The 25,388-nt window shown below is 38.1% G+C and overlaps 1 protein-coding gene across 2 annotated transcripts in view; it reads left to right on the forward strand.

Moving 5' to 3' along the window:
• The window catches only part of CNKSR3 (CNKSR family member 3), a 119,930-nt gene that overhangs the window by 75,861 nt on the left and 18,681 nt on the right, over window positions 1-25,388 (forward strand). For both annotated transcript variants that reach the window (XM_088448970.1, XM_088448971.1), the window contains 3 exons: window positions 9,444-9,485; window positions 13,958-14,077; window positions 16,802-16,861. In XM_088448970.1, coding sequence (XP_088305096.1) covers window positions 9,444-9,485; window positions 13,958-14,077; window positions 16,802-16,861 — 222 coding nt within the window. The remainder of the gene's footprint in view (window positions 1-9,443; window positions 9,486-13,957; window positions 14,078-16,801; window positions 16,862-25,388) is intronic.

Raw genomic sequence — 25,388 nt, forward strand, 5'->3', positions numbered from 1 at the left:
CACATTATGTCACATTGTTATGCCTTTCAGATCACATTATGACACACTTTGTAGTGCCCTTTAGATCACATTATGCCACATTGTAGTGTCCCTTAGTTCACATTATTCCATTTTATAGTGCCCCTAGATCACATTATGCCACTTTGTAGTGCCCCTTAGATCACATTATGTCACATTGTTATGCCTTTCAGATCACATTATGACACACTTTGTAGTGCCCTTTAGATCATATTATGCCACATTGTAGAGCTCCCTAGATCACATTATGCCACATTGTAGTGTCTCTTAGATCGCATTATGCCTCTTTGTAGTAAAGATGAGCGGATGGGATTTACCCTGTTATGTTTGAATTTCAAAAATGCCATCTTATTGACTATCTGGCTCTCACATGTTTTGTATAGCCTACAAGATAAATCTGAACTTGCGCCAGTTTGGCGAAAAGAACAGGGTAAATCTGAACTGCTCATCTCTACTTCAATGTGACATAATGTGATCTAATGGCACAATAAAGTGCCCCTTAGATCGCATTATGCCACATTGTAGTGCCCCTTAGATCACATTATGTCACATTGTTGTGCCTCTCAGATCACATTATGCCACTTTGTAGTGTCCCTTAGATCACATTACACAGTGCCCCCAGATTAGTGCCACACTCACCTGGTCTACTCAGACATCTTTGGCGGGCTCCTGCTGCAGCTGATTTACACAGGCACAACTATGATTGGTGTGCGCGAGCACGGGCTGCGACTTTTCTGTGCCTGGTGGCAGGAAAAAGAATTTAGCCCTATGTGGGACTTTTTACCACAAAATACTTATGCCAGTTACAAAAAAAACACTTAAATGTTTTACTAATTAATTATAAATAAAACAAGACAAACGTTGGTTACATCAGTTTTAACTACTTTGTTTTATGACCTGGTTGAAACATCTTTAGCAGTAATTTCAGCTGTAGCAAGTATTAAAACAAAGGGGTGAGTACTTATGTAATCAATTATTGCCTGATTTGTATTTGTAATTAGTTAAGATTATGTTTCATACTATTTAACATTACAGAGTACTTTGTGTTGATCAGTAGTAAGAATGCCCAATTAAATAAATTTTGATTATGTGAAGAAAGAAACTAAAATGTAAAAATGCCAAAATTGGTGAATACTTTTTATAGCTACTGTATATTTTGGCACAAACAAAATAGCTAAGCTGTTCTACCTTTTTTTATTGAAGCGAGGCCACATTCCAGTATCAAACTGTGCAATCATTCCTATGGAACAGAACAAACAATGGGCTTTGATATGGCTTTAGAATTTTATTTTATATAAAGAGTCAACATAGTTTCTTGCAATGTCATATAATAGTTCTTTTGTATGGTTGTTTGATACTACTTTCAAAACCTTCTACATGGCACACAGGCGGGCAGTTTGCTGTATGAGTCAGACAAGTCCAAAGGATTTTATTGTATCCATACAAGGTGACGGTTCAGACAATTTATACTTTGCCCAATGCTAAAATGTGCTTGATGAATAATAACTTTTATTGTATGCATGTACCATGTGGTAGTAAATATTAAATGTTTTGTGATACTGTACAGTGTGAATGGCACATTATTACCATTCTTTAGTAGCCAGAACTGCTCTTTTTAGTCAGGAAATAACATGTTATTTCCATCTTCTTCGTTTATTAGATACAGCGGCTTAAGTCCTATATTATTATTTCCTTATTTATTCATATGGGTCCTCACAATTCTGCAGTACCGTACAGTTTGGAAATAGAAAGTAGATCAAATATTTACTGTGGAGGACCAACAGACAAAATTCAAAACTAGGCAAAATACAGAACATTCAAGTAGTTTAAATTTCAAATTCAAAAATAGCATGAAATACAATACTGTATAATATACAATAGGTAAGGTGTATAACAGAAATGATTGTACAGAGCATACAAATGGCATAATACAAGAATGCACAAATATATGTGGTTACACCAGTATATTTCTTTATCAGTGCTCATCCCACAACTCAAATTACTGCCTAGGTCTCTGTATCACTGACAACCTACTTCTAGGCTACTTTGAGGTGAAAGCAGGCAGGAGAGGGGACACTGCTCATGAGAGCTTACAATCTGTGACCATGATATATATGGGGCTGAAGCAGAGGGAGTACTCCGCCAGTTGGCGCTGCATATCTAGTGTGAATTTGCATTATGCATGCATAGATTAGTGTTCATATGCATCCATGCAATCACTTACGCCAGCCTGCACCTGAGTGAGCAGAATGGATTGGGATGTGGGCCTTCTATCGCAGGCTAAGCGCAGTAAGGGTGTGTTAGTGCACTTGTGAAAAAAAAGCAGACTGGGGAATGGACGCATATGCATCTGGAAAAGCAGTTTTCCATGTGGGGAGGTGCAAATAGTGGGTGATGATGACAACACCAGCTCTATTGAACAGCTAGCGATTGTCAGTTTATGGATCCTCCACTGACATTGATTTATGCTTTCTTTGGCGACTGAGCATAGATTAGGTCTTTATGAGCACGTTTTTGCATACATGAGAAGGTGAGTTGTTGTAATTGATGCCTAACAGAGAGTCCTTTCCTGTCCATAGCCAGGAAGCGCTGCTTGTAGAAGGTTTTCATTGTTGTACTGCACAAGGGTGTGTAATATGGGCTATGGAGATGTGACTGTAGTCTGTAGAAGGTAATTAAGTTGTTTGAATAGAAACGGCTGCCCCTGACATAGAGACCTACGCAGAGTGAACGGTAGTAACTTGAGGTGGATGACTAATGCAAATTAAGGAATATGCTGGTGTAATAATTTATATGTATATTTAAAATATGATAGAATATGCAGATTAGGTAAGCATAATGGGTGGCATTAGGTGAGTCTTAGTGTAGGTATAGGAAGGGAGTGGAGTAGTTAGGTATCGATGTGCATGAGTAGGGAGGGCAGACAATATAGGGAGTCCAGGTATGGGAATAGAGGTATGGGGCACTAACAGGAGTAAGCGGTTGGAAGGGGTTGAGAACAGACAAGTTTGTATTTCTATTTTCTATAATAAAATGTAAGTATATGATATTGTACCTATGTGGAAGCGGTATCTATACTTAGGATAGTATAGGTTAGTTTAGAATTGTTTATTGTTGATACAGAGTGGGGGATAATGCTATTATTATTGCACAGCATTGCTTGGATGGTAGGGTGATAGTACACTGTAGGGGAATATATGTAAAGTAAATAAGATTGGATATTACATTGTGAGGTGTGCAGTAGTTGTGACAAGTGACATCTTTGATATTTTAGGAGAGATTGTGAAAATTAAATAAATAAGAAATAAATGAAAAAAAAAATAAGTCATATGTAAAGAAAACTGTTAATGAGTGCAGCATTTACAGCAAACATGCTTCATCCCCAGTGTGTGTGGGGAGGGAGAGATCAAAAGTTTTGCTAGTTAGAGGAGCAGAAATGTAAGTACATATTTTAATATTTACAGTTTTAGTTCAGGAATTGCTGAGACTGTAAAGCAGTCTTTATTGTGTGAATGACAGTATATATCTATGATATAATTTTATATGGTGTCAATCTAGCGCATTCGCTCTTCCTCCGGTGGTGACACTTCTCCCACAACATATTCCTACCCCTACTCACCATTCCATCAACCTACCCGACAACCTTCCTATGCTGCTTCACATAGGCATGAAGATGGCATGCTCATAACACTTAGGGGCCCCACCCAAAAGCCTGCTCTCTGTCCCCCCAAAACACACAGTCAGCCCTCTCCCCACAACCCATGCACCGGTTCCCCTACCCCCAACTGCCTGTCCTCTGTCACCCCAACCAATACAATGATCCGCCTTGCTCTGTGCTGCCGTTAAAGATGTGTTCAGACAGAAAAGAGTGAACATCAGGGAAAAGACAGAGAACAGGGGAGGATGGACAAACAGGAGGGAGACAAAAGAGAGGAGGAGAGAGGGAAAAAAAGGGAAAGTGAGAGGGAGATGGGGGGCAAAGATATGAGGCAAATTAGAGGTTATTATTTGTACCTATCTTCTGTTATTAGTGTAGAGCAGTGGTTCTCAAACTCGGTCCTCAGGACCCCACACAGCACACATTTTCCAGGTCACCCAGCAGGTACACAGGTGTATTCATTACTCACTGACACATTTTAAAAGATCCACAGTTGGAGCTAATTATTTCACTTGTGATTCTGTGAGGAGACCTGGAAAACATGCACTGTTTGGGGTCCTGAGGACAGAGGGCCTGATTCAGAACCGCTTGTAAGCGTTCTTATGGGTCGTAATGTGCATGCGCCTACCAGTCAGTGCGGTCGGAAATCGTGTGTTCGCAAAATAGCGAGTGCCTGCTAATTTGAGTGACAGGATGAGGCGTTTGTGGATGGTAACAGGGGAAGGTGCTTGAAAACGGGGAGTGGTGATCCGAACGCAGGCGTGCCAAACGGTCAAAACGGGGGTTTTAAGGGTGTGCATAATTAACAAAGCAGCGTCATTGACCACGTCACTTGGTTGCCTTTTAACCTGAACTGTTCGCATGATTGCGGTAGGAAAATCCAAACACAAGCACTGCGAGCAGTTCAGACGCCTTTCGATGTACTCGAGTAATTAATAAATAGCGGAGATGACGTATGATGCGAACGGTTAAGGGGCGTCTTTACAAAATAGCGAGCGCATGTTTCCTGGGCTCGCTCAGACATAGAGGCATCAATAGACCGCAAAGAGCGAGCGCTCAATTTAAATAGCCGGCCCCTTTTTCTGAACGAGCGAGCGCAAATAGCGTCCAGCTCTGAATCAGGCCCAGAGTTTGAGAATGTGTGGTGTAGAGTAACCCTATCCAAGTTTACCGTGCACCAATTATTATAATATAATGTATAGTTATTTTGCAGGCCAGGTGGCTATAGGTCACTCTTGCAAGGCATCATACATTGCTGCAATGTTGCGGAGACACAAATTCTGTCCTTATGCTCTGGACCAATCAGCAGATTTTCCTGCTGGCATCATGGTGACCAGTATTCTCTTGTCAACCCCATATTTATGTATCTAAATTGTATTTACAGTGTTTTAACAAACCAGTACAGTTGTGAAATGTTTGTGTATTTCTGATTTATAAAGGCTGCATATATAGCAATATATGCTTCCCAGAGAAGACTGCCAGCTTCATTCAGTTTGTTTGCATTATTATTTGTAGTGACCTGTCTCGGATTGATTCACTGTTGTTACTATTATACTATTCTTAACCCAAATATTCAAATACCAGCTGGAACGCATAGAATTCTGCTTTCCATCTCATCTTGAAAGTGACACAAATGTTCTTTTGGTTGCTCTTTGTTTTCCTGTAAAAGAAAAACAGTGGTTTCCTCAGTCAAGGTCTTTTACAAGTAGGGTGCACAAATAATGCTTCCTTACTATATCTGCTCAACGTAAACTTAACACGTAACTTATACTGACTCATACAGTAGGGACGCCACAAAATGTAGCTAATACTTAGGTTTGTTTCAAATCAAGAAATATAGACATTAAAATAATGGGGGGGGGGTGTTGGATTTTTTTATTTTTTTTTCAGCAAAAGATTTATAACTGATTTATAAAGCATTGTCTGTACAAGATAGGTTAGGTAAACAACAGAAGCTATTGTGTGAGGCTTGAAACTAATATTCATCTGCATTTGAATAGTTTCTACCAAATTATAAATTAATTTATTTGTCTGCATATTTTTGTTCATAGTTCACACTATGCATGACAATCTTTAAGCAAAATAAAAATAAAAAAAGTAAAATTTCAATACCCAAAAATGTCTTATATTTGAGACTCAGCAAAGGCAAAAATAGCCTATTTCCGCCCATATACATAGCTGTACACATCTAGAGATGCATGTAGCTCTGCATTGGCATGTGCAAGTGTAGAAGACACTCCTTCTGACAGGCGCATATTTGTGTTTATTCAGGTGAGGTGTATTTGCAAGAACATGCTCTTATGCTGTGTACATGCTAGACGATGTGTACCCAGACAATATGGTGGGCGACAGGCTGACATATCGTATTCGTGGTACACATCAGACTGAAGTAATGAAGAATGGAGCAATCCCTTGTTCCGTCCTTTATTACCTTGCACGTGGGCTCATGTGATATTGTCCGGGTGGCCGTGCAGTAAGGGCGACCGGAAGATAGCGCTAACGACCGCAGGAGCGCGCAAATTGGGCATACACACTGAACGATCCGGCCGATATGTCCTTCCGATTTAGCCGGAAATGACATATCGGGCTCACATGGCTCCAGTGTGTACCCAGCTTAACTGTGCTCGGCCTACGTTTGCATGCCCCTCCACTTCCCCGTTCCCCTGGTCAGAAGGAGGTGCAAGTGCCAGATACACACAACTCTTCTTTAATGCATTCTCTTAGTGGGCATGGACAGTCACAATACACATTTTCACAATTTCTGCTACGCAAACTGGCAGAAGTTCAACTCCGCATCAGGCCCATTATGCTTTATTAGTTTGTAAAAAATTTATAACTACCTTCCAGCTGTGTTTTGAAATCATTTGAGCTTTTGTATGTCATACAGTATACTGTAAAGGTTGTTGTACATGGTGTCTAGTATGACAGTTTTTGGATTGGAGCTACCAGAAAGAGAGATGATGATTTTTCTCACTTTAAATAAGCCCTTTTACAGTGAATAAAATTATTTCTCATATCTAACAGTAAACTAACTATAAATTTAGAGGGGACCATTATTATTATTATTATTTCTTATTTATATGTTGCCACAATTGGTCCGTAGCGCCTTGCAAAGTACATATACAGAATGAGCAAGAGAAGAAACAAGTGACTTACAGTATAGAACATTGCAGGACAAGGGCATGGTTTATAAACATTATGCATTATCAGTCATAATAATGAAATAACCAGCAGGCGGGAGAACCCAAGGATTAGCTGTTGTTGTAGACAGTGGGGAGCAGATGATGGCATACTGTAAGTAAGGGAAGGAAAAGCACATGGGGGAAAAGGGCCCTGCTCGTCATAGTTTACATTCAAAAAAGAAAGGAAGAGTCTTGTGTTTGGAGAGAGACATCAGCAACAACTGAGCATTACAAATACAGTCAGGTGCATAAATATTGGGACATTGACAGAATTTTCATATTTTGACCTCTATTCACCACCACAATGACTTTGAAATGAAACAAACAAGATGTGCTTTAACTGCAGACTTTCAAATTTATTTTGAGGGTAATTACATCCAAATCAGGTTAACGGTGTAGGAATTACAACGGTTTCTATATGTGCCTCCCACTTTTTAAGGGGCCAAAAGTAATGGGACTATCAATTCAAAAGCTATTTCATGCACAGTTGTGGGCTATTCCCTCGTTATTTCATTATCAATTAAGCAGGTAAAAGGTCTGGAGTTAATTCTAGGTGTGACATTTGCATTTGGAATCAGTTGCTGTCGACTCTCAATATGAGATCCAAAGAGCTGTCACTATCAGTGAAGCAAGCCATCATTAGGCTAAAAAATCAAAACAAACCCATCAGAGAGATAGCAAAAACATTAGGTGTGTCCAAATCAACTGTTTGGAACATTCTTATAAAAAAAGAACGCACCGGAGAGCTCAGCAACACCAAAAGACCCGGAAGACCACGGAAAACAACTGTGGTGGATGACAGAAGAATTATTTCCCTGGTGAAGAAAAACCCCTTCACAACAGTTGGCCAAATCAAGAACACTCTCCAGGAGGTAGGTGTATATGTGTCAAACTCAACAATCAAGAGAAGACTTCACAAGAGTGAGTATAGAGGGTTCACCATAAGATGTAAACCATTGGTGAGCCACAAAAACAGGAAGACCAGATTAGAGTTTGTCTCATCTGTCCATAGGATGTTGTTCCAGAACTGTAATGGCTTTTTTAGATGTTGTTTGGCAAAGATCAACTTGTAGCAGAGTGATGTGAAGAGAAGAGTATGGAGAAGGAAAGGAACTGCTCATGATCCAAAACATACCACCTCTTCAGTAAAGCATGGTGGTGGAAGTGTCATGGCGTGGGCATGTATGGCTGCCAATGGAACTGGTTCCCTTGTATTTATTGATGATGTGACTGCTGACAAAAGCAGCAGAATGAATTCTGAAGTGTTTCGGGCAATATTATATGCTAATATTCAGTCAAATGTTTCAGAACTCATTGGACGGCGCTTCACAGTGCAGATGGACAATGACCCGAAGCATACTACAAAAGCAACCAAAGAGTTTTTTTAAGGCTAAAAAGTGGAATGTTATGCAATGGCCAAGTCAATCCCCTGACCTGAATCCGATTGAGCACGCATTTCACTTGATGAAGACAAAACTGAAGGGAAAATGCCGCAAGAACAAGCAGGAACTGAAGACATTTGCAGTAGAGGCCTGGCAGAGCATCACCAGGGATGAAACCCAGCTTCTGGTGATGTCTATGCGTTCCAGACTTCAGGCTGTAATTGCTTGCAAAGGATTTGCAACAAAGTATTAAAAAGTAAAAGTTAGCTTTAGGATTGTTTCGTTTGTCCCATTACTTTTGGCCCCTTAAAAAGTGGGAGGCACATATAGAAACCGTTGTAATTCCTACACCGTTCACCTGATTTGGATGTAATTACCCTCAAAATAAATCTGAAAGTCTGCAGTTAAAGCACATCTTGTTTGTTTCATTTCAAAGCCATTTGTGGTGGAGAATAGAGGCCAAAATATGTAATTTCTGTCAATGTCCCAATATTTATGCACATGACTGTAATATAAAAATATGCATTCAAAAATATATTTATTGATCATTTTACTGGTGTTCAGCCCATGGACTAGTCATTTCTTAAGCTGCATAAACACACAACGGTTTTGTTACCAACGATTTTATGAACGATTTTCTGTCAGATCATCTGTCAGATTTTTAAAGTGTAATGAACAATTTTTTGAAATACAAAAGATTTTTGTAACTTCCCTTAATGAAAATCGTTCAGTTAGTCAGTCAGAATGAACTGCAAACTACAAACGGGAACGCGCATGAATGATAATCGTTCAGCGTTATTACTCAGAAACTGAACGATTTTTTCAACGATTGAACGATAACGACGTCGTTATAGTTAAATCGTTCAAAAAATCGTTACGTGTGTATGCACCTTTAATCTGTTTTATTTTTATCTCATGAATATATCTATATTCTCTCTTGCCTTAAACACCCTTACATTGTAGTCATTTTAACTTTTGTTTAGTACAACTATAATTTATTCTTGCTCTACCATAACATCAGTCCTGCCTTGCCCAAGCTGTACTTTCCAAAACTTGTATGGTAGGTTATATGAGTATCACTGCAGTAAATGCCACATTTTACATTTGTAAAAATAGTATAGGGAAATTGGCCTACAGTTTAGCAATATCAGCATATTTTTCCCTGATGTATTTATAATAACCGTTTTGTATTCTGCTTTACAGGAATCCACAGTTGCTGAGATGGAAGATTCAGTTATAAATGTTGTAAGTATAAATGATAATTAGAAACAAGTAAATTAATAAAAATGTATTAATGCACAAACCTATTTTGGATATAGGACCTCATTCAGACCCGGTCGCAAGCGCTGCGTGCTCACAACCCGGGTCGATGTTTTGGTCCTGCGCACGCGCAGCGGCCGCACTGCGCGTGCGCAAGGCCCGGAGCGAGAGAGTTTCTCTCTCGCTCCAGAGCTCACTACAAAGGGGCCGGCTGTCGATGTTGATCAACAGCTTGATCCGTTTTGTAGGCGGGGCGGGGGAGGGGGTGGCTACACAAACGGAGGCGTTCCTTACGGAACGCTTGCCATTTTGTGGGCGGCCGCACTGACATCAGCAGTGATGTCAGTGGGGAGTTTCCTGCTCAATCAGAGCAGGAAGCTCCCTGGGGCTTGCGCCTGATGAGACTCAACCTTAGGGTCTCGTCGCAAGCCCTGATGGTCGCAATGGTCTTGACCATCGCGACCATCACCCTGGTCGGTCGCTAAGCTGTGGGTGGTAACCCACAGCTTAGCTAGCGACCAGAAGGCCATTCAGAGAGAGCGATCGCTTCTTGCGACCGACTCTGAATGAGGGCCATAGTCTGTTGGGGTAGTGGTCACAATAGGTATCAGATGGAATGCGACAGTGAACAGAGAATTCCTAACCAGGATTCTGGTTTTATTGATATCAACTATGGGTAACAGTGGTAAGCAGAATATAGGTAATTTTGAAAACTACTATATGGACAGCGTAATGCAGACAGCATAATGCCCCAGTACTATTGCTAATTAAAGAATTTTAACATGGTTAAAAATTTCAAAAGAGTGCATGGATCTCGCGATACTGAGCCTGTGCTTCACACACTTTTACCCTTGCCGATAGTGTTGCTTGTGAAACATTAGTAAGTTGAGCTGTCCTTGTCACTACAGCTCCTACCAACCATTCCCCAACTATCACCTCTCTTTCAAAGTCAGTGAATTAACTTGTATGGAAGCCCTCAATATGTTTAGCAACCCTCATTTATCTAGGTTTATACATTGTTTTGAATTCTACATATAGCAGAAGAAGCAATTCTATTTTGTGGCAGTATTTTATATACAGTCAGGTCCATAAATATTGGGACATTGACAGAATTTTCAGATTTTGGCCTCTATTCACCACCACAATGGTTTTGAAATGAAACAAACAAGATGATCTTTAACTGCAGACTTTCAGATTTAATTTGAGGGTAATTACATCCAAATCGGATGAACGGTGTAGGAATTACAACAGTTTCAATATGTGCCTCCCACTTTTTAAGGGGCCAAAAGTAATGGGACTATCAACTCAAAAGCTATTTCATGGACAGGTGTGGTCTATTCCCTCGTTATTTCATTATCAATTAAGCAGGTAAAAGGTCTGGGGTTGATTCTAGGTGTGACATTTGCATTTGGAATCAGTTGCTGTCAACTCTCAATATGAGATCCAAAGAGCTGTCACTATCAGTGAAGCAAGCCATCATTAGGCTGAAAAATCAAAACAAACCCATCAGAGAGATAGCAAAAACATTAGGTGTGTCCAAATCAACTGTTTGGAACATTCTTAAAAAGAAAGAACGCACCGGAGAGCTCAGCAACACCAAAAGACCTGGAAGACCACGTAAAACAACTGTGGTGGATGACAAAAGAATTATTTTCCTGGTGAAGAAAAACCCCTTCACAACAGTTGGCTAAATCAAGAACACTCTCCAGGAGGTAGATGTATATGTGTCAAAGTCAACAATCAAGAGAAGACTTCACAAAAGTGAATATAGAGGGTTCACCACAAGATGTAAACCATTGGTGAGCCACAAAAACAGGAAGACCAGATTAGAGTTTGCCAAACAACATCTAAAAAAGCCATTACAGTTCTGGAACAACATCCTATTGACAGATAAGACAAAGATCAACTTGTACCAGAGTGATGGGAAGAGAAGAGAAGGAAAGGAACTGCTCATGATCCAAAACATACCACCTCATCAGTGAAGCATGGTGGTGGTAGTGTCATGGCGTGGGCATGTATGGCTGCCAATGGAACTGGTTCCCTTGTATTTATTGATGATGTGACTGCTGACAAAAGCAGCAGAATGAATTCTGAAGTGTTTCGGGCAATATTATATGCTCATATTCAGTCAAATGCTTCAGAACTCATTGGACAGCACTTCACAGTGCAGATGGACAATGACCCGAAGCATACTGCAAAAGCAACCAAAGAGTTTTTTAAGGCTAAAAAGTGGAATGTTATGCAATGGCCAAGTCAATCCCCTGACCTGAATCCGATTGAGCATGCATTTCACTTGATGAAGACAAAACTGAAGGGAAAATGCCCTAAGAACAAGCAGGAACTGAAGACATTTGCAGTAGAGGCCTGGCAGAGCATCACCAGGGATGAAACCCAGCGTCTGGTGATGTCTATGCGTTCCAGACTTCAGGTTGTAATTGCCTGCAAAGGATTTGCAACAAAGTATTAAAAAGTGAAAGTTAGATTTAGGATTGTTTCGTTTGTCCCATTACTTTTGGCCCCTTAAAAAGTGGGATTCACATATAGAAACCGTTTACCTGATTTGGATGTAATTACCCTAAAATTAAATCTGAAAGTCTGCAGTTAAAGCACATCTTGTTTGTTTCATTTCAAAGCCATTATGGTGGTGAATAGAGGACAAAATATGAAAATTCTGTCAATGTCCCAATATTTATGGACCTGACTGTAGTTTTATATTGGCTTATGTATCTATACCATGCATCATAGCAGTAATATTATATTCTTTAGTTATAGAAATAACTAAATAATTGGGCTTTATTTTAACTTGAATTAAATGATTTTGGAAATGTTGTAGTATTTACCTCTTTTGAATATGATAAACAGTGAAAAAATTCATCTTATTGCTATTTGACAGTCTGTCTGCAAACGGAACTATTGTTTACAGAATGAATCCATAAACATGCCCAAATCTGCTTTGCCCCATTGAACACTGACATACAGTGTGATATATTTGTCCTACTACATTTTCATACTTCATTATGTGGAAGTAATTCCTAGGTGCTAGACCTTTTTTTGACTATTTATTGTCTGCCATTTTGAAGTGCAGCTTTGGTTGCTTGTTGAAATATGTATTGATGTCTTCACATCTTCTGTCAGTATTTTATCATAGTATCCCACCTCTCCCCTGAACTAAGACGGACTTGCGATGGACATAAAACATAACAGAAGCCCCATTAGTAAAATTGTTTGTGGCTGAGAAATATGAACCAGATTTACCAAAAAAAAGTTTTCATCTTGAACCTTCTTAATACACTGCAGCAATGTGAATGATGCTCATTTCTTGATATCAAGCTTCTCTGGCATACCTTTGTGTATCCATCAAAAACATCTTGCACAAATGAAATAAAACAATAATACAAACTATTTTCAAGTACTTTTAGTACAAGTTTGTTGAAGATTTGCTCAATCTAAAGGAAAAAGTTTTCACTGTTTTTTATGTTTCATAGACAATAATCAAAATGTTTAACTTATGTACGGTATTTACAGACCATGGGGGAGATGATTCAAGCCTTCTGAAGAGGACAAGTGGAGAAATTGCCCATAGCAACCCATCAGCTTCCAACTATCATTTATCTAGTACATCCTATAAAATAATAGCTAGAATCTGGTTGCTATGGGCAACCTCCACTTGTCCTCTTTAGAAGGTTTGATATATTCCCCCTATATTTTCAAACTAGTTGCAGGATCACAGTAAAGGAATATGAGAGATTATCCTACTTTTGTAGGATGATCTGTCATTTGATTTTTTTGTCATTCATTGACCACCGTGTACCTGTATTTAGTTGTATTTGGGAAGCCATTTGTGTATGTCATTGCTGATTGGTAAAATGAGTGCATTGGAGATCACTTACAGTCTGGTGCATGGCAGAAATGTAAGCCTTCTTGTGTATTACTTAGCCTTCTTTTGTGCTATTAAACCTTATTTTCTCCTATTTTGCCGCCATCCTATGTACTTTAGTGTGCAAAGGTTCAAGCCAGTGCTGAGAATTGACTAAAAAAGAAGAAAGGGATTGCACTTCTGTCATGTGCCATGTATCATTTTTACTTACATTACTTTCCAGCACGCTCAAGTTGAAACTCTTCAGTGCACTATTTTCCAATGTAAGGCCCCTAAATATTATTAATTAACCATGGTTTATAGGCATGGATAACCACAGATAAATATTAAATGGTATTTGTAAGAGGATGTAAGTTCTATAAGCACGAAATAAAATAAAAACTGCACTGCTGACACTTTTATATCAGCTCAGTAGGGGAATACATAATATCTGCATTTGTCCAATGTATTAGTATATTCTACAAAATCTAAATCATATTTGACTTCATACAACATTATGCTTAAAAAAGTGTCAGTGTTTAAGTGATATATCTATTATCTGCATTACTTATTAATTATTTATTTTTTGTTTCTTTGATAGTCTAAAGTTCTGAATGGAATATGTGACAAAACTTACAAATTTACCACTGATCCATTGACCAGTCAATGTGCCTGTCTGGATGAAGTGCACCTGACTAATATTAGACCAGGTGAAGGTTTGGTAAGTAGCTCATAGCAGTACTATGCTGATTACAATCCTTCTGACTAGCAACGCTAAAAATATTGTTCTTGTTTAATAGCAGTATACACAATGAAGCTACATTACATATATGTAGGTGCAATGGATTTCTGTATTACACCCCTGGAAGTCTCTTTTCCTAGTGTTTGTGCACAGAACTGTTCATGTGTATGGAGCTTGTGTGCAAATTGTAAACATTAGTTCTATTAACTCTCATAAGATATTGTTTTTGGGTTATTTCCCAAGGAACTGTAACATTTAAAGTAGTAAAATTTTAAATTTAAATATAAAATTAGGTCTCTTCTTTTGTTATGTAATATTAATATACCACATGGCTAAAAGTATGTAGGCACCACTTATAATTAGTGTGTTTGGCCATTTAAGCCACACCCATTGCATAAATTCAAGCATACTGTACAGCCATGCAATCTCCTGGTGTAATAGAGCTTATTGCACTCATAAGATTGACACCAGAAGGTCGACTCGGTCATTAGGTGGACAATCAATAAGTAGACATGTATTTATGTCGGCATGGTTAAAATGTTGAGCCTAAACATAAGCCTAACCCTAACTTTAAACCTAACCCTAAAAATCCTCAAAAACACATATATCAACATTTTGGTGGTGACATGTTAAATGACGACATTCTGAACGTATTGTAATTTTAACCATGTCGACCTAAATGCATGTATACATAATGATTGTCGGCTTAATGACCATGTTGACAGTCTGTCCTACATTTAAAACCTGTCAACATTCTGAATGTCGACCATTTGAATGTTTAGAAGTTGACCGGATGCCCAGTCTCCATAGTCAAACAATAGCAGTAGGATGGGTCATACAGCAGAGCTCAGTGACTATAAACCTGTCACCTTTCTAACAATCAATTCATGAAATTTCTGCCATGCTGGAGCTGCCCCAGTATACTGTAAGTGCTGCTATTGTGAAGTGGAAACGTTTAGTAGCAACAATAGCTAGGTTGCGAGAAAGGTAGGCCACGCAAACTCATAGAACAGGGCCACTGAGTTTTAAAGCCTGTATCATAGTATAAACATTGTCTGTCATCGGTGGCAGCACTAACTATAGAGCCTCTGGAAGCAACGATAAGACAATAATGTTAGTTGGGAGCTTTATGGGTTGTGTTTCCAGTGCCGGGTAACCACACGCATTCCTCAGATCACCATGTGCAATGCCATATGATGGCTGGAGGGGTGTACAGCACACCACTATTGGACAATTGAGCAGTAGAAATGTCTTCTCTGAAGTGACAAATTACACTTCATCACCTTGCAGTCTGTCTGACAAATCTGCATTTGGTGGATGCCAGGAGAATGCTTTTTGCTGGATCCTTATTGTTGTCATGATTTGACCTGGGCCCTTTATTTCCAATGAAGGGAATTCCTAATACTACAGGATTCAAAGAGGGAGATGTATCACATTTTGTAAAGAAGACATGTAGGGAAGATGCGCATAGCAACCAATCAGCTAATAGCTATCATATATGTACTACATTCTATAAAATATCAGGTAAAATCTGATAATTGCTATGAGCAGCTTCTCCACTTGCCTTCTTTAGAAGGTTTGTTACATGCCAACCCCCATAGATATTCAAAAAAATTGTGTAATTCCAACTTTGTGGCAACAATTGGGTAAGGCCTTTTCCTGTTTCAGCATGACAATGCCCCTATGCACAAAGTGAGCTCTATCAAAAAAATGTTTGCCACGTTTGTTGTAGAAGAATTTGGCTGGCCTGCACACAGCCCTTACCTTAACCCCATTGTACATCCTTGTGATGCATTGGAACGCCAAGCCTAATTGCCCAAAGTAAGCACCTGACTTCACTAATGCTGGCTGATTGGATCCAATTCCTCACAATCTAGCTCAAAGCCTTCCTGGAAGAGTAGAGGCTGTTATAGCAACAAAGCTGGGACCACTCCATATTAATACCAAATGTTTTGTAATGAGTTATTCAACAAGCACATATGGATATAATGTTTGGGTGCTGACATACTTCTAACCATGTAGTGCATATTTCTGCCATTGGCTACTACACTTTGATTCATACAAGTTCATAGGATCAGTTATTGTAAAATCGACCCCTATGAGTGACAACTATGATTGGATCATGATCATTTATCAACATATATTTTGCTACTAAACAATTTTTTAAGTATCACAAATAATTATATCTAGAATAATTTATCACTAAGCTATTAATAGAACTTTCTTGATGTACTTCTTGTGTTTATGTACACTAATATTTTAAAACAGCAAATGTGGCTTCACAAGGCTTATCCATGGCTAACACCAACACAGAACACCTCTATACACCCTATAATATGACATAATTTCTTTGTTCACTCTTTTCATGTCAATATCTGCACTGCATTGCCTCAGATTTTACTTGTAGAAGGTTTAATTTACATTTTTTAGAATATTTGACATTATTAATGTAGTATATACTACATACACCAAAGTGTATGTTACAGTGTGCATGTTAGGGAAAATATTAACAATAAAAATACTACATTCCTCTAAAATTAAGTCCAGATGCTGAACTTTTGTTACCCAAAATCCTTTACACAACTGTTTCCATTACGCTGCATAGCCCCCTCTGACTGCTCTCAGTACAATGCAATTTAAATATTTCATTTTTTTTTCTAGAACACATTTAACCATACATATGCTTTTTTTTCCTATCCTTAGGGAATGTATATCAAATCCACATATGATGGCTTGCATGTCATTACAGGAACTACAGAAAATGTAAGTGCACTTCGCATGATATATCTCCTCATTTAGCTAACATATAACTACTCTATCTGTTGTTTTGTGATTTATTTCAAATGCCTTCCAGACATTTAAACATAGTTAACTTTGTAATTTTTAAGGTTAGCTGAAACAGTGTAAGACATATTTTTCACACAGAATAATCATGTACTATATTTATCGTAACATATATAAATATATGTGAGGTCATCAACAGTATTTTGGGCTCATTATTTTTTTGTGCATGCAAATGTTACATTACTCTTTGCAGATTTAGAATTACCACATTGGGGATTTTTTTTTTTTAAATGGAAATTGTTGATCCTATTCCTAAGTCCTAACCCATACTTTCATAATTAAAGTAATGTATGCCGAGTCTGTCACCTTGTGTTTCACATATAATAGAGGGTAGTCAGTCTTTGTAGGATCACATATATGTTCTGTCACCTCTCTTCTATTCTTAGGGGATGAGAGACTGACCAAAAACGCACCAGATTTATTTAATCTTTATTGCTTGTCTTTGTTTTTGTGTTATTATTCCTGTTTCTGACCCAGATCTTTTTGTGCATACCGTCTGCTCTCCTGTCTGTATCTCCATTACTGAGCTCTGCTCATCACACATTACCTGTAACCCTGCCACTGGCTCTTCTGGCCTTGCATCTATCTGCTTGTAATCAAGGCCTTTGGGTTGGTCCTGGTGTCAGTGTCCAATTCTATAAGTACAGGTCTGTACAATTCAGCTCCTGCACTTGTTGTGCCAGTGCCAGTGCACCCTGTCTTTAACTTGCACATTCTCCTGCTGCCTACAATAGTGATGACGGGATTTTCTAAACCTGTGCTCAATCCAATTCGATCAGCAGCCAGGGAACTGTGCCACTGAATGAACCATGGTAGCATATGTTGGATATGTTTCGGGATGCACAGCTGCGCTGCACAAACATAAGGAGAGCAGCCTATGAGAACGTTCTAGGTCTACCCCAGACCTTAGTGGTAAAGCATTTGAATTGTGGTGTGAATGTAGTCACTAGGCACTACCTTTGAAACTGATGGACAAGTCTTGAAAATAAATCACTTAAAATTACATATATACCACTCCTATGTGGTTATAATTAGCATGTCAATGAACCGACCAGTGTCATAGATATCAAAACATGCACATTTTATTATAATAAAGACAATGGTAAAATAAATGAATAAAACTTTGTCAGGGTGGCTGCTTTACCAGATAATCGGTGTAAACGGGCATTGGTGTTAGTATTTTGAAGACAGGTGGTCCGGATCACCTTAGTCCTCTCTGCCACTGCTTTAGCCATCCTGGTCCACAGTCCCCTTTTTCCTCCTGGTTGCCAACGCGTTTCGGAACTCCCTTGTCCCTTTTTCAAGGCATGGAGGCTCCATTCTAAAATGTGGCTTTAAATAGCCTGATTGTTTGTCACTTCCTGTTCCTGTCTGGCTGGAAACAGGACGTTTCTTGTCCGGTAAGTTTCTACATCCTCTTTGTGAAAAAACTCATATGGTGGCTAAACGTATTAAAGTCCCAATGAGGTATATCCTCTGCTAACTCAATCCATCCTCTCAGAAGAAACCAACGATGTTGTTATAGCATGGCCCCTCCGTGACCGGAAGTGACATCACTTTGTAGTTCTACTTTCACCGGAAGTGATGTCATTCTGTAGTTTTAGAAAAAAAATTTATTTTTTCCCTTTTCTTTTCCCTTTTCCCTCCTTTCTCTTTTTTCTTTCCTTTTTCCTTCCTTTCTCCTTTCCTTTCCCTTTCCTTTCCCCTTTTTCCCTTCTTTCCTCTGTCTCCTCTTTCCACGGTTTCTTTTTATCCCCAGGACTTCTCTATGATGATAACTTCTGAAATAAATAATGTACACACAATAAATATTCCAATGAGTTGTAAATTTCTAAATGGGTTATAAAGGACTGTACTAAGTGCATTACTGAGAATATTTAAAAGTAATCATAAAATGCACTACAGATGATATTTAAAATTATTAACGGAGAGAAAAATTATTGCACATCGAATTGCTTTTCAGAAGAAAAGATGTGTATTTCCCATGAATAGATAAATTGTATATTTCACATAAAAAGATAAAAATATAAAATATACATAAATGAATAGATACAATAAAAACTTGGAAACAGTGTACTAGATCAATTAAAAGGGTATTAGACCTGTATTTTATGAAAAAAAAAAAAAATGAAAAAGATTCTTGGGGGACCTTTTTACAGGAACCACTTTAATTCAAAATCTTGGTTTAGACCATTAGGAGACAGGGTTTTTAGTCTGTATATCAACTTCATTTCTTCCATTGCTAAATTTCTTTCTACATTCCTATCTCTCCAACTTGGTCTAATATGTTTAATCCCCACAAATCTTTTTATATGTTCAGGGGAACATTGATGTGTTGTTCTAAAATGTTCCGACAAATGGTGGGTCTGTAAACCTTTTTTAATGTTCCTCAAATGTTCAGCAATTTGTGTTTTCAAGGATCTTGTTGTTCTTCCAATGCATGCCAGACCACAGTCACATTCCACTAAATACACCACGTTAGTGGTGTGGCAAGTAATGAAATCTCTTATTTTAAAATCAACATCTTTAATCCTAATTGTAGTGTATTTTGAATTCTCCGTTTTTACTTGTAAATGACTCAATGTCCATCTAGAAGCTGGCAGCATTACGAAAGAAGAATTTGATTATATGATAGTGGATAACACTATGGTACCATCAATCTATGTCTTACCCAAAGTACACAAGGATCCAGTAAATCCCCCTGGAAGACCCTTAATTTCTGGAACTAACAGTCTTACATCCAATTTATCAGCTGTAATTGACACTATTGCAACCAATTGTGAAAACAAACTTCTCGTATCTGAAAGACACTGGTGATACATTATTAAAATTACAAAATATTAACTGGGACTCAGATGATTTTAGCAACCGGAGATGTAACATCCCTGTACACATGCATAGAACATGAAAAAGGAATAGAGGCAGTAGCATGGTACCTGGAAAAGACTGACTATTCAACAACCAGAAAATCATTCATCATAGAAGCTATACGATTTATCCTAAACAACAACTATTTTTTCTTTGAAGGAGAGTATTATATTCAGAAAACCGGAACAGCAATGGGAACAAAGTTTGCACCGAGCTACGCCAATTTATTCATGGGGTACTGTGAAGCCCGTAACATCCATAATGGCGTAGCTCTAGTGGAACACCTTTACATCTGGCTTTGTTTCATAGATGATGTTTTATTGATCTGGAAAGGGTTAGAAGAAGATTTGAGAACCTTTTTAACCAGACTAAATTCGAATGAAATGAATATTAATTTTTCATTTGAAAACAGCAGGGAGCAGGTTAATTTCCTTGACTTGACAATATATATTAAAGACAATAAAATACAAAAAAAAATATACAACAAACCAACAGATTTGAATACATACATTCCAAGAGATAGTGAACATCACCAACATTGGCTTAAGGGGATACCAAAGAGTCAACTAATAAGAGTCAGAAGGAATTGTAGTGAAGACTCAGTATGTGATGAACAAATGGAAAAAATGAAGAAGAATTTCCTGTCCAAGGGTTATGATACCACACAACTTACTACCGTAATGGAAGAAACCAAAGTGAAGGACAGGAATCTACTCATTGAACCACTTAAGAACATATCTGAAGTAGAAAAAAGCAAAAATGTTTCTGAGTGGGCTTTTATAACCAAGTATGATTCACACCATAAGAAAATTGAAAACGTCATCAAGAAGCACTGGCATCTATTATGTAAAGATCCGGTTTTAAAAGACATTATTCCATCTAAACCAAAATTCATCTATAAAAAAGCAAGGAACCTGAAAGACCAATTAGTACGAAGCACACTTCCACAGGCATCAAAAAATCCCATCCGCACCAAAGGTTTTCATAGGTGTGGAATCTGTCCAGGATGTAGACAAGTAAAAACGGAGAATTCAAAATACACTACAATTAGGATTAAAGATGTTGATTTTAAAATAAGAGATTTCATTACTTGCCACACCACTAACGTGGTGTATTTAGTGGAATGTGACTGTGGTCTGGCATGCATTGGAAGAACAACAAGATCCTTGAAAACACGAATTGCTGAACATTTGAGGAACATTAAAAAAGGTTTACAGACCCACCATTTGTCGGAACATTTTAGAACAACACATCAATGTTCCCCTGAACATATAAAAAGATTTGTGGGGATTAAACATATTAGACCAAGTTGGAGAGATAGGAATGTAGAAAGAAATTTAGCAATGGAAGAAATGAAGTTGATATACAGACTAAAAACCCTGTCTCCTAATGGTCTAAACCAAGATTTTGAATTAAAGTGGTTCCTGTAAAAAGATCCCCCAAGAATCTTTTTCCTTTTTTTTTTTTTTCATAAAATACAGGTCTAATACCCTTTTAATTGTTCTAGTACACTGTTCCAAGTTTTTATTGTATCTATTCATTTATGTATATTTTTATCTTTTTATGTGAAATATACAATTTATCTATTCATATATATACATCTTTTCTTCTGAAAAGCAATTCGATGTGCAATAATTTTTCTCTCCGTTAATAATTTTAAATAATTTTAAATATCATCTGTAGTGCATTTTATGATTACTTTTAAATATTCTCAGTAATGCACTTAGTACAGTCCTTTATAACCCATTTAGAAATTTACAACTCATTGGAATATTTATTGTGTGTACATTATTTATTTCGGAAGTTATCATCATAGAGAAGTCCTGGGAATAAAAAGAAACCATGGAAAGAGGAGAGAGAGGAAAGAAGGGAAAAAGGGGAAAGGAAAGGGAAAGGAAAGGAGAAAGGAAGGAAAAAGGAAAGAAAAAAGAGAAAGGAGGGAAAAGGGAAAAGAAAAGGGAAAAAATATTTTTTTTTTCTAAAACTACAGAATGACATCACTTCCGGTGAAAGTAGAACTACAAAGTGATGTCACTTCCGGTCACGGACGGGCCATGCTATAACAACATCGTTGGTTTCTTCTGAGAGGATGGATTGAGTTAGCAGAGGATATACCTCATTGGGACTTTAATACGTTTAGCCACCATATGAGTTTTTTCACAAAGAGGATGTAGAAACTTGACGGACCACAACTTCCTGTTTCCGGCCAGACAGGAACAGGAAGTGACAAACAATCAGGCTATTTAAAGCCACATTTTAGAATGGAGCCTCCATGCCTTGAAAAAGGGACAAGGGAGTCCCGAAACGCGTTGGCAACCAGGAGGAAAAAGGGGACTGTGGACCAGGATGGCTAAAGCAGTGGCAGAGAGGACTAAGGTGATCCGGACCACCTGTCTTCAAAATACTAACACCAATGCCCGTTTACACCGATTATCTGGTAAAGCAGCCACCCTGGCAAAGTTTTATTAATTTATTTTACCATTGTCTTTATTATAATAAAATGTGCATGTTTTGATATCTATGACACTGGTCGGTTCATTGACATGCTAATTATAACCATATAGGAGTGGTATATATGTAATTTTAAGTGATTTATTTTCAAGACTTGTCCATCAGTTTCAAAGGTAGCGCCTAGTGACTACATTCACACCACAATTCACATGGTAGCATATGTGACTTATCCTCTTTTTTGAAGGTTTGTGTTGAGACTGGCTGGGTTTCCTCTACTTCACCAAGTTTGCTGTATCTTAGTCTTCATGTGTGCGCGCGAGCATTCATGCATTCGTGTACCGAAAGGGTTTATGTGGAAAAATTAAGCCTTCACTTCTGTCAGGAATTCACAGATTGAATGGACACCATAATGGTGACATGATCAGAATGTCGACATTTGACATGTCAACATTCACAATGTCAACACTGACAAGATGTCGACCTATTCAGTATGTGACATTATGAATGTTGACAGTCAGCCTAACTCTAACCCTAATTACAGCATAACCCTATCCATAACTCTATACCTAATTGCAGCCTAACCTTAATTGCAGCCTAAAGCTGGCCACACACTAGACCAACTTACATCCAACCAGCCAACTTGTTGATTGGTTGGAATGAAAATCTGGTAAGGTATGAAAGCAAATGACAATCAGCAATTTGCTCCCAAATGCTGGAAAATAGACAAAAACTGTTGTTTGAACAAATTATTTAGATCAACATTTAACAAACTTGTTTGAACGTCCATTTTCATCTGTTTTCTGGCATTTAGGAGCAAATTGCTGATCATCATTTACTCCCATACGTTACCAGATTTTCATTCCAACCAATCAACTAGTTGGCTGGTTGGACAGATAATCTTTAGATGTGTGGCCAGCTTAACACTATCCATAACAACCTCCCTAATTGCAGCCTAGCGCTATCCGTAACAACCTCCCTAATTGCAGCTTAACCCTATCCTTAACAACCTCCCTAATTGTAGCCTAACCCTATCCGTAACAACCTCCCTAATTGCAGCCTAACCCTAATTGCAGCCTAACCCTATCCGTAACAACCTCCCTAATTGTAGCCTAACCGTATCCTTAACAACTTCCCTAATTGCAGCCTAACCCTAATTGCTGCCTAACCCTATCCGTAACAACCTCCCTAATTGTAGCCTAACCGTATCTGTAACAACCTCCCTATTTGCAGCCTAACCCTAATTGCTGCCTAACCCTATCCGTAACAACCTCCCTAATTGTAGCCTAACCGTGTCCGTAACAACCTCCCTATTTGCAGCCTAACCCTAATTGCTGCCTAACCCTATCCGTAACAACCTCCCTAATTGTAGCCTAACCCTATCCGTAACAACCTCCCTATTTGCAGCTTAACCCTAATTGCAGACTAACCCTGTCCGTAACAACATCCCTAATTGCACTCTAACCCTAATTGCAGCCTAATCCTATCCGTAATAACCTCCCTTATTGCAGCCTAATCCTATACGTAAAATCCTCCCTACTGGCAGCCTAACCTTACCTGTAACAACCTCCCTCCCAAACAAGGGTTAATCATATGCTTGAAAAATTCCACTAGACTAGAGATTGGATTCAACAAGATGACTGGACAGATTTCTCACACTTTATGTCTCCAAGTCTACTAATAAAACTCCTTTTTCCAATTTAATCAGGTTTCCTTTTTAATTGCCATTGTTACAGTATGGAATCTAATGTCATACAGCGCTCATGCTAATCTGTTAAAGCTTGAACAGAATGCTTAATTCTATAGACGGCTACAGTACGTCATACAATGCTGACCTTTAGTTATTATTCCTGTGTCATGCTGTAAAGTCTGATATTTAAACAGATATATTAAGAGATGCATAAATTATCCCACTAAAACAACATTGTAGTAGAAATGTTTTGCATAATGGAATTTTATTCACTTACAGTAGAATTATGGAAGATGACTAATATTGAAGTAACTCCGAATAGGTTTTTATTACTGTATTTAATACTGTGCAGTAATTATTGCATCAAACTAAATAGTAGACAACATGCTAAATTACCAATACAAACAGCAGTAGTGTACTGTATATATCACTGGATACAATAAAAGTACAGTATTTGAGTAGAGCTGATCATATAAAAACAATATAACCACAAAGAAACAAAGTTGCATAAAAGTTGTTAGAATAACACAAATATAGGAAGGAATCAAGCAAAACTCTTTGTATTATAGAATTTGTAAGACACTAGGATGCAAAGATAGCCAGTGGTGGAATGCATGAAGGCCTCATTCATGAACAGTTTAGAGTATTATCAGCTCAGCCAGCTCAAACTTGTGAATCATTATTTCCTATGGAACATTCCTATTACCCACAAGTTTTCCATTTATCCCTGCCGTTGCTCAAGTCCACAGCTTACCTAGAGGACAAGCAGCAATGAAAAGCGCAGTTGAATGAAGAGAAAAGAGAGTTTATTCTCTCCTGCTCTTGCAGATACAAAGCCTATTGAAGGTGTTTTAGGCAAAACCCATTTTTAATGAGGCAGTTGGATAAAAGGTGAAATTCATGCATGGCCAGCGGAACACATGTTTCTTGATCCGATTACTAGATTACAGCTTTCTTTTTTCTACCCTGTGGCTGTTTACAGAGACTGGTACCACTTTTGTTCTGAGCTAGTTGCTATGGAATTTGTTGTTACGGTGTCAGGAGCAGGGTTTTTATACCCAGTGGAAATTCCTAAACCAGCATTTACTGCTAGATACCATTGCTAGATAACTGAGTGTATACATTTGTACAAGCAATGATTTCCTGCAGCAAACTTTTAACTTTTTCAAACAAAAGTGCTATTTTATTTGATATTATTTAATAAACATTAAAAAGGCATATTTTTATAAATATATTTTGCTGTTATTTAAATAGCTTGGAAAAAACATAATAACATAAAACATTTCTACAAAAATAAATGAAAACAGAAAATTACAGACTGAATGCAATGATATAAAATGTTATGATACTGGCCTCTAGAAGTTTTCATCATTCAGTGTTGCTCCCTTGACACAGTTGCACAGATAGGGTATGTGCGTTAAAGCTGCATTAATTAACTGT

Source organism: Taudactylus pleione, unplaced genomic scaffold, assembly GCF_031769625.1.
Source record: "Taudactylus pleione unplaced genomic scaffold, aTauple2 ptg000473l, whole genome shotgun sequence".
NCBI lineage: Eukaryota > Metazoa > Chordata > Amphibia > Anura > Myobatrachidae > Taudactylus > Taudactylus pleione.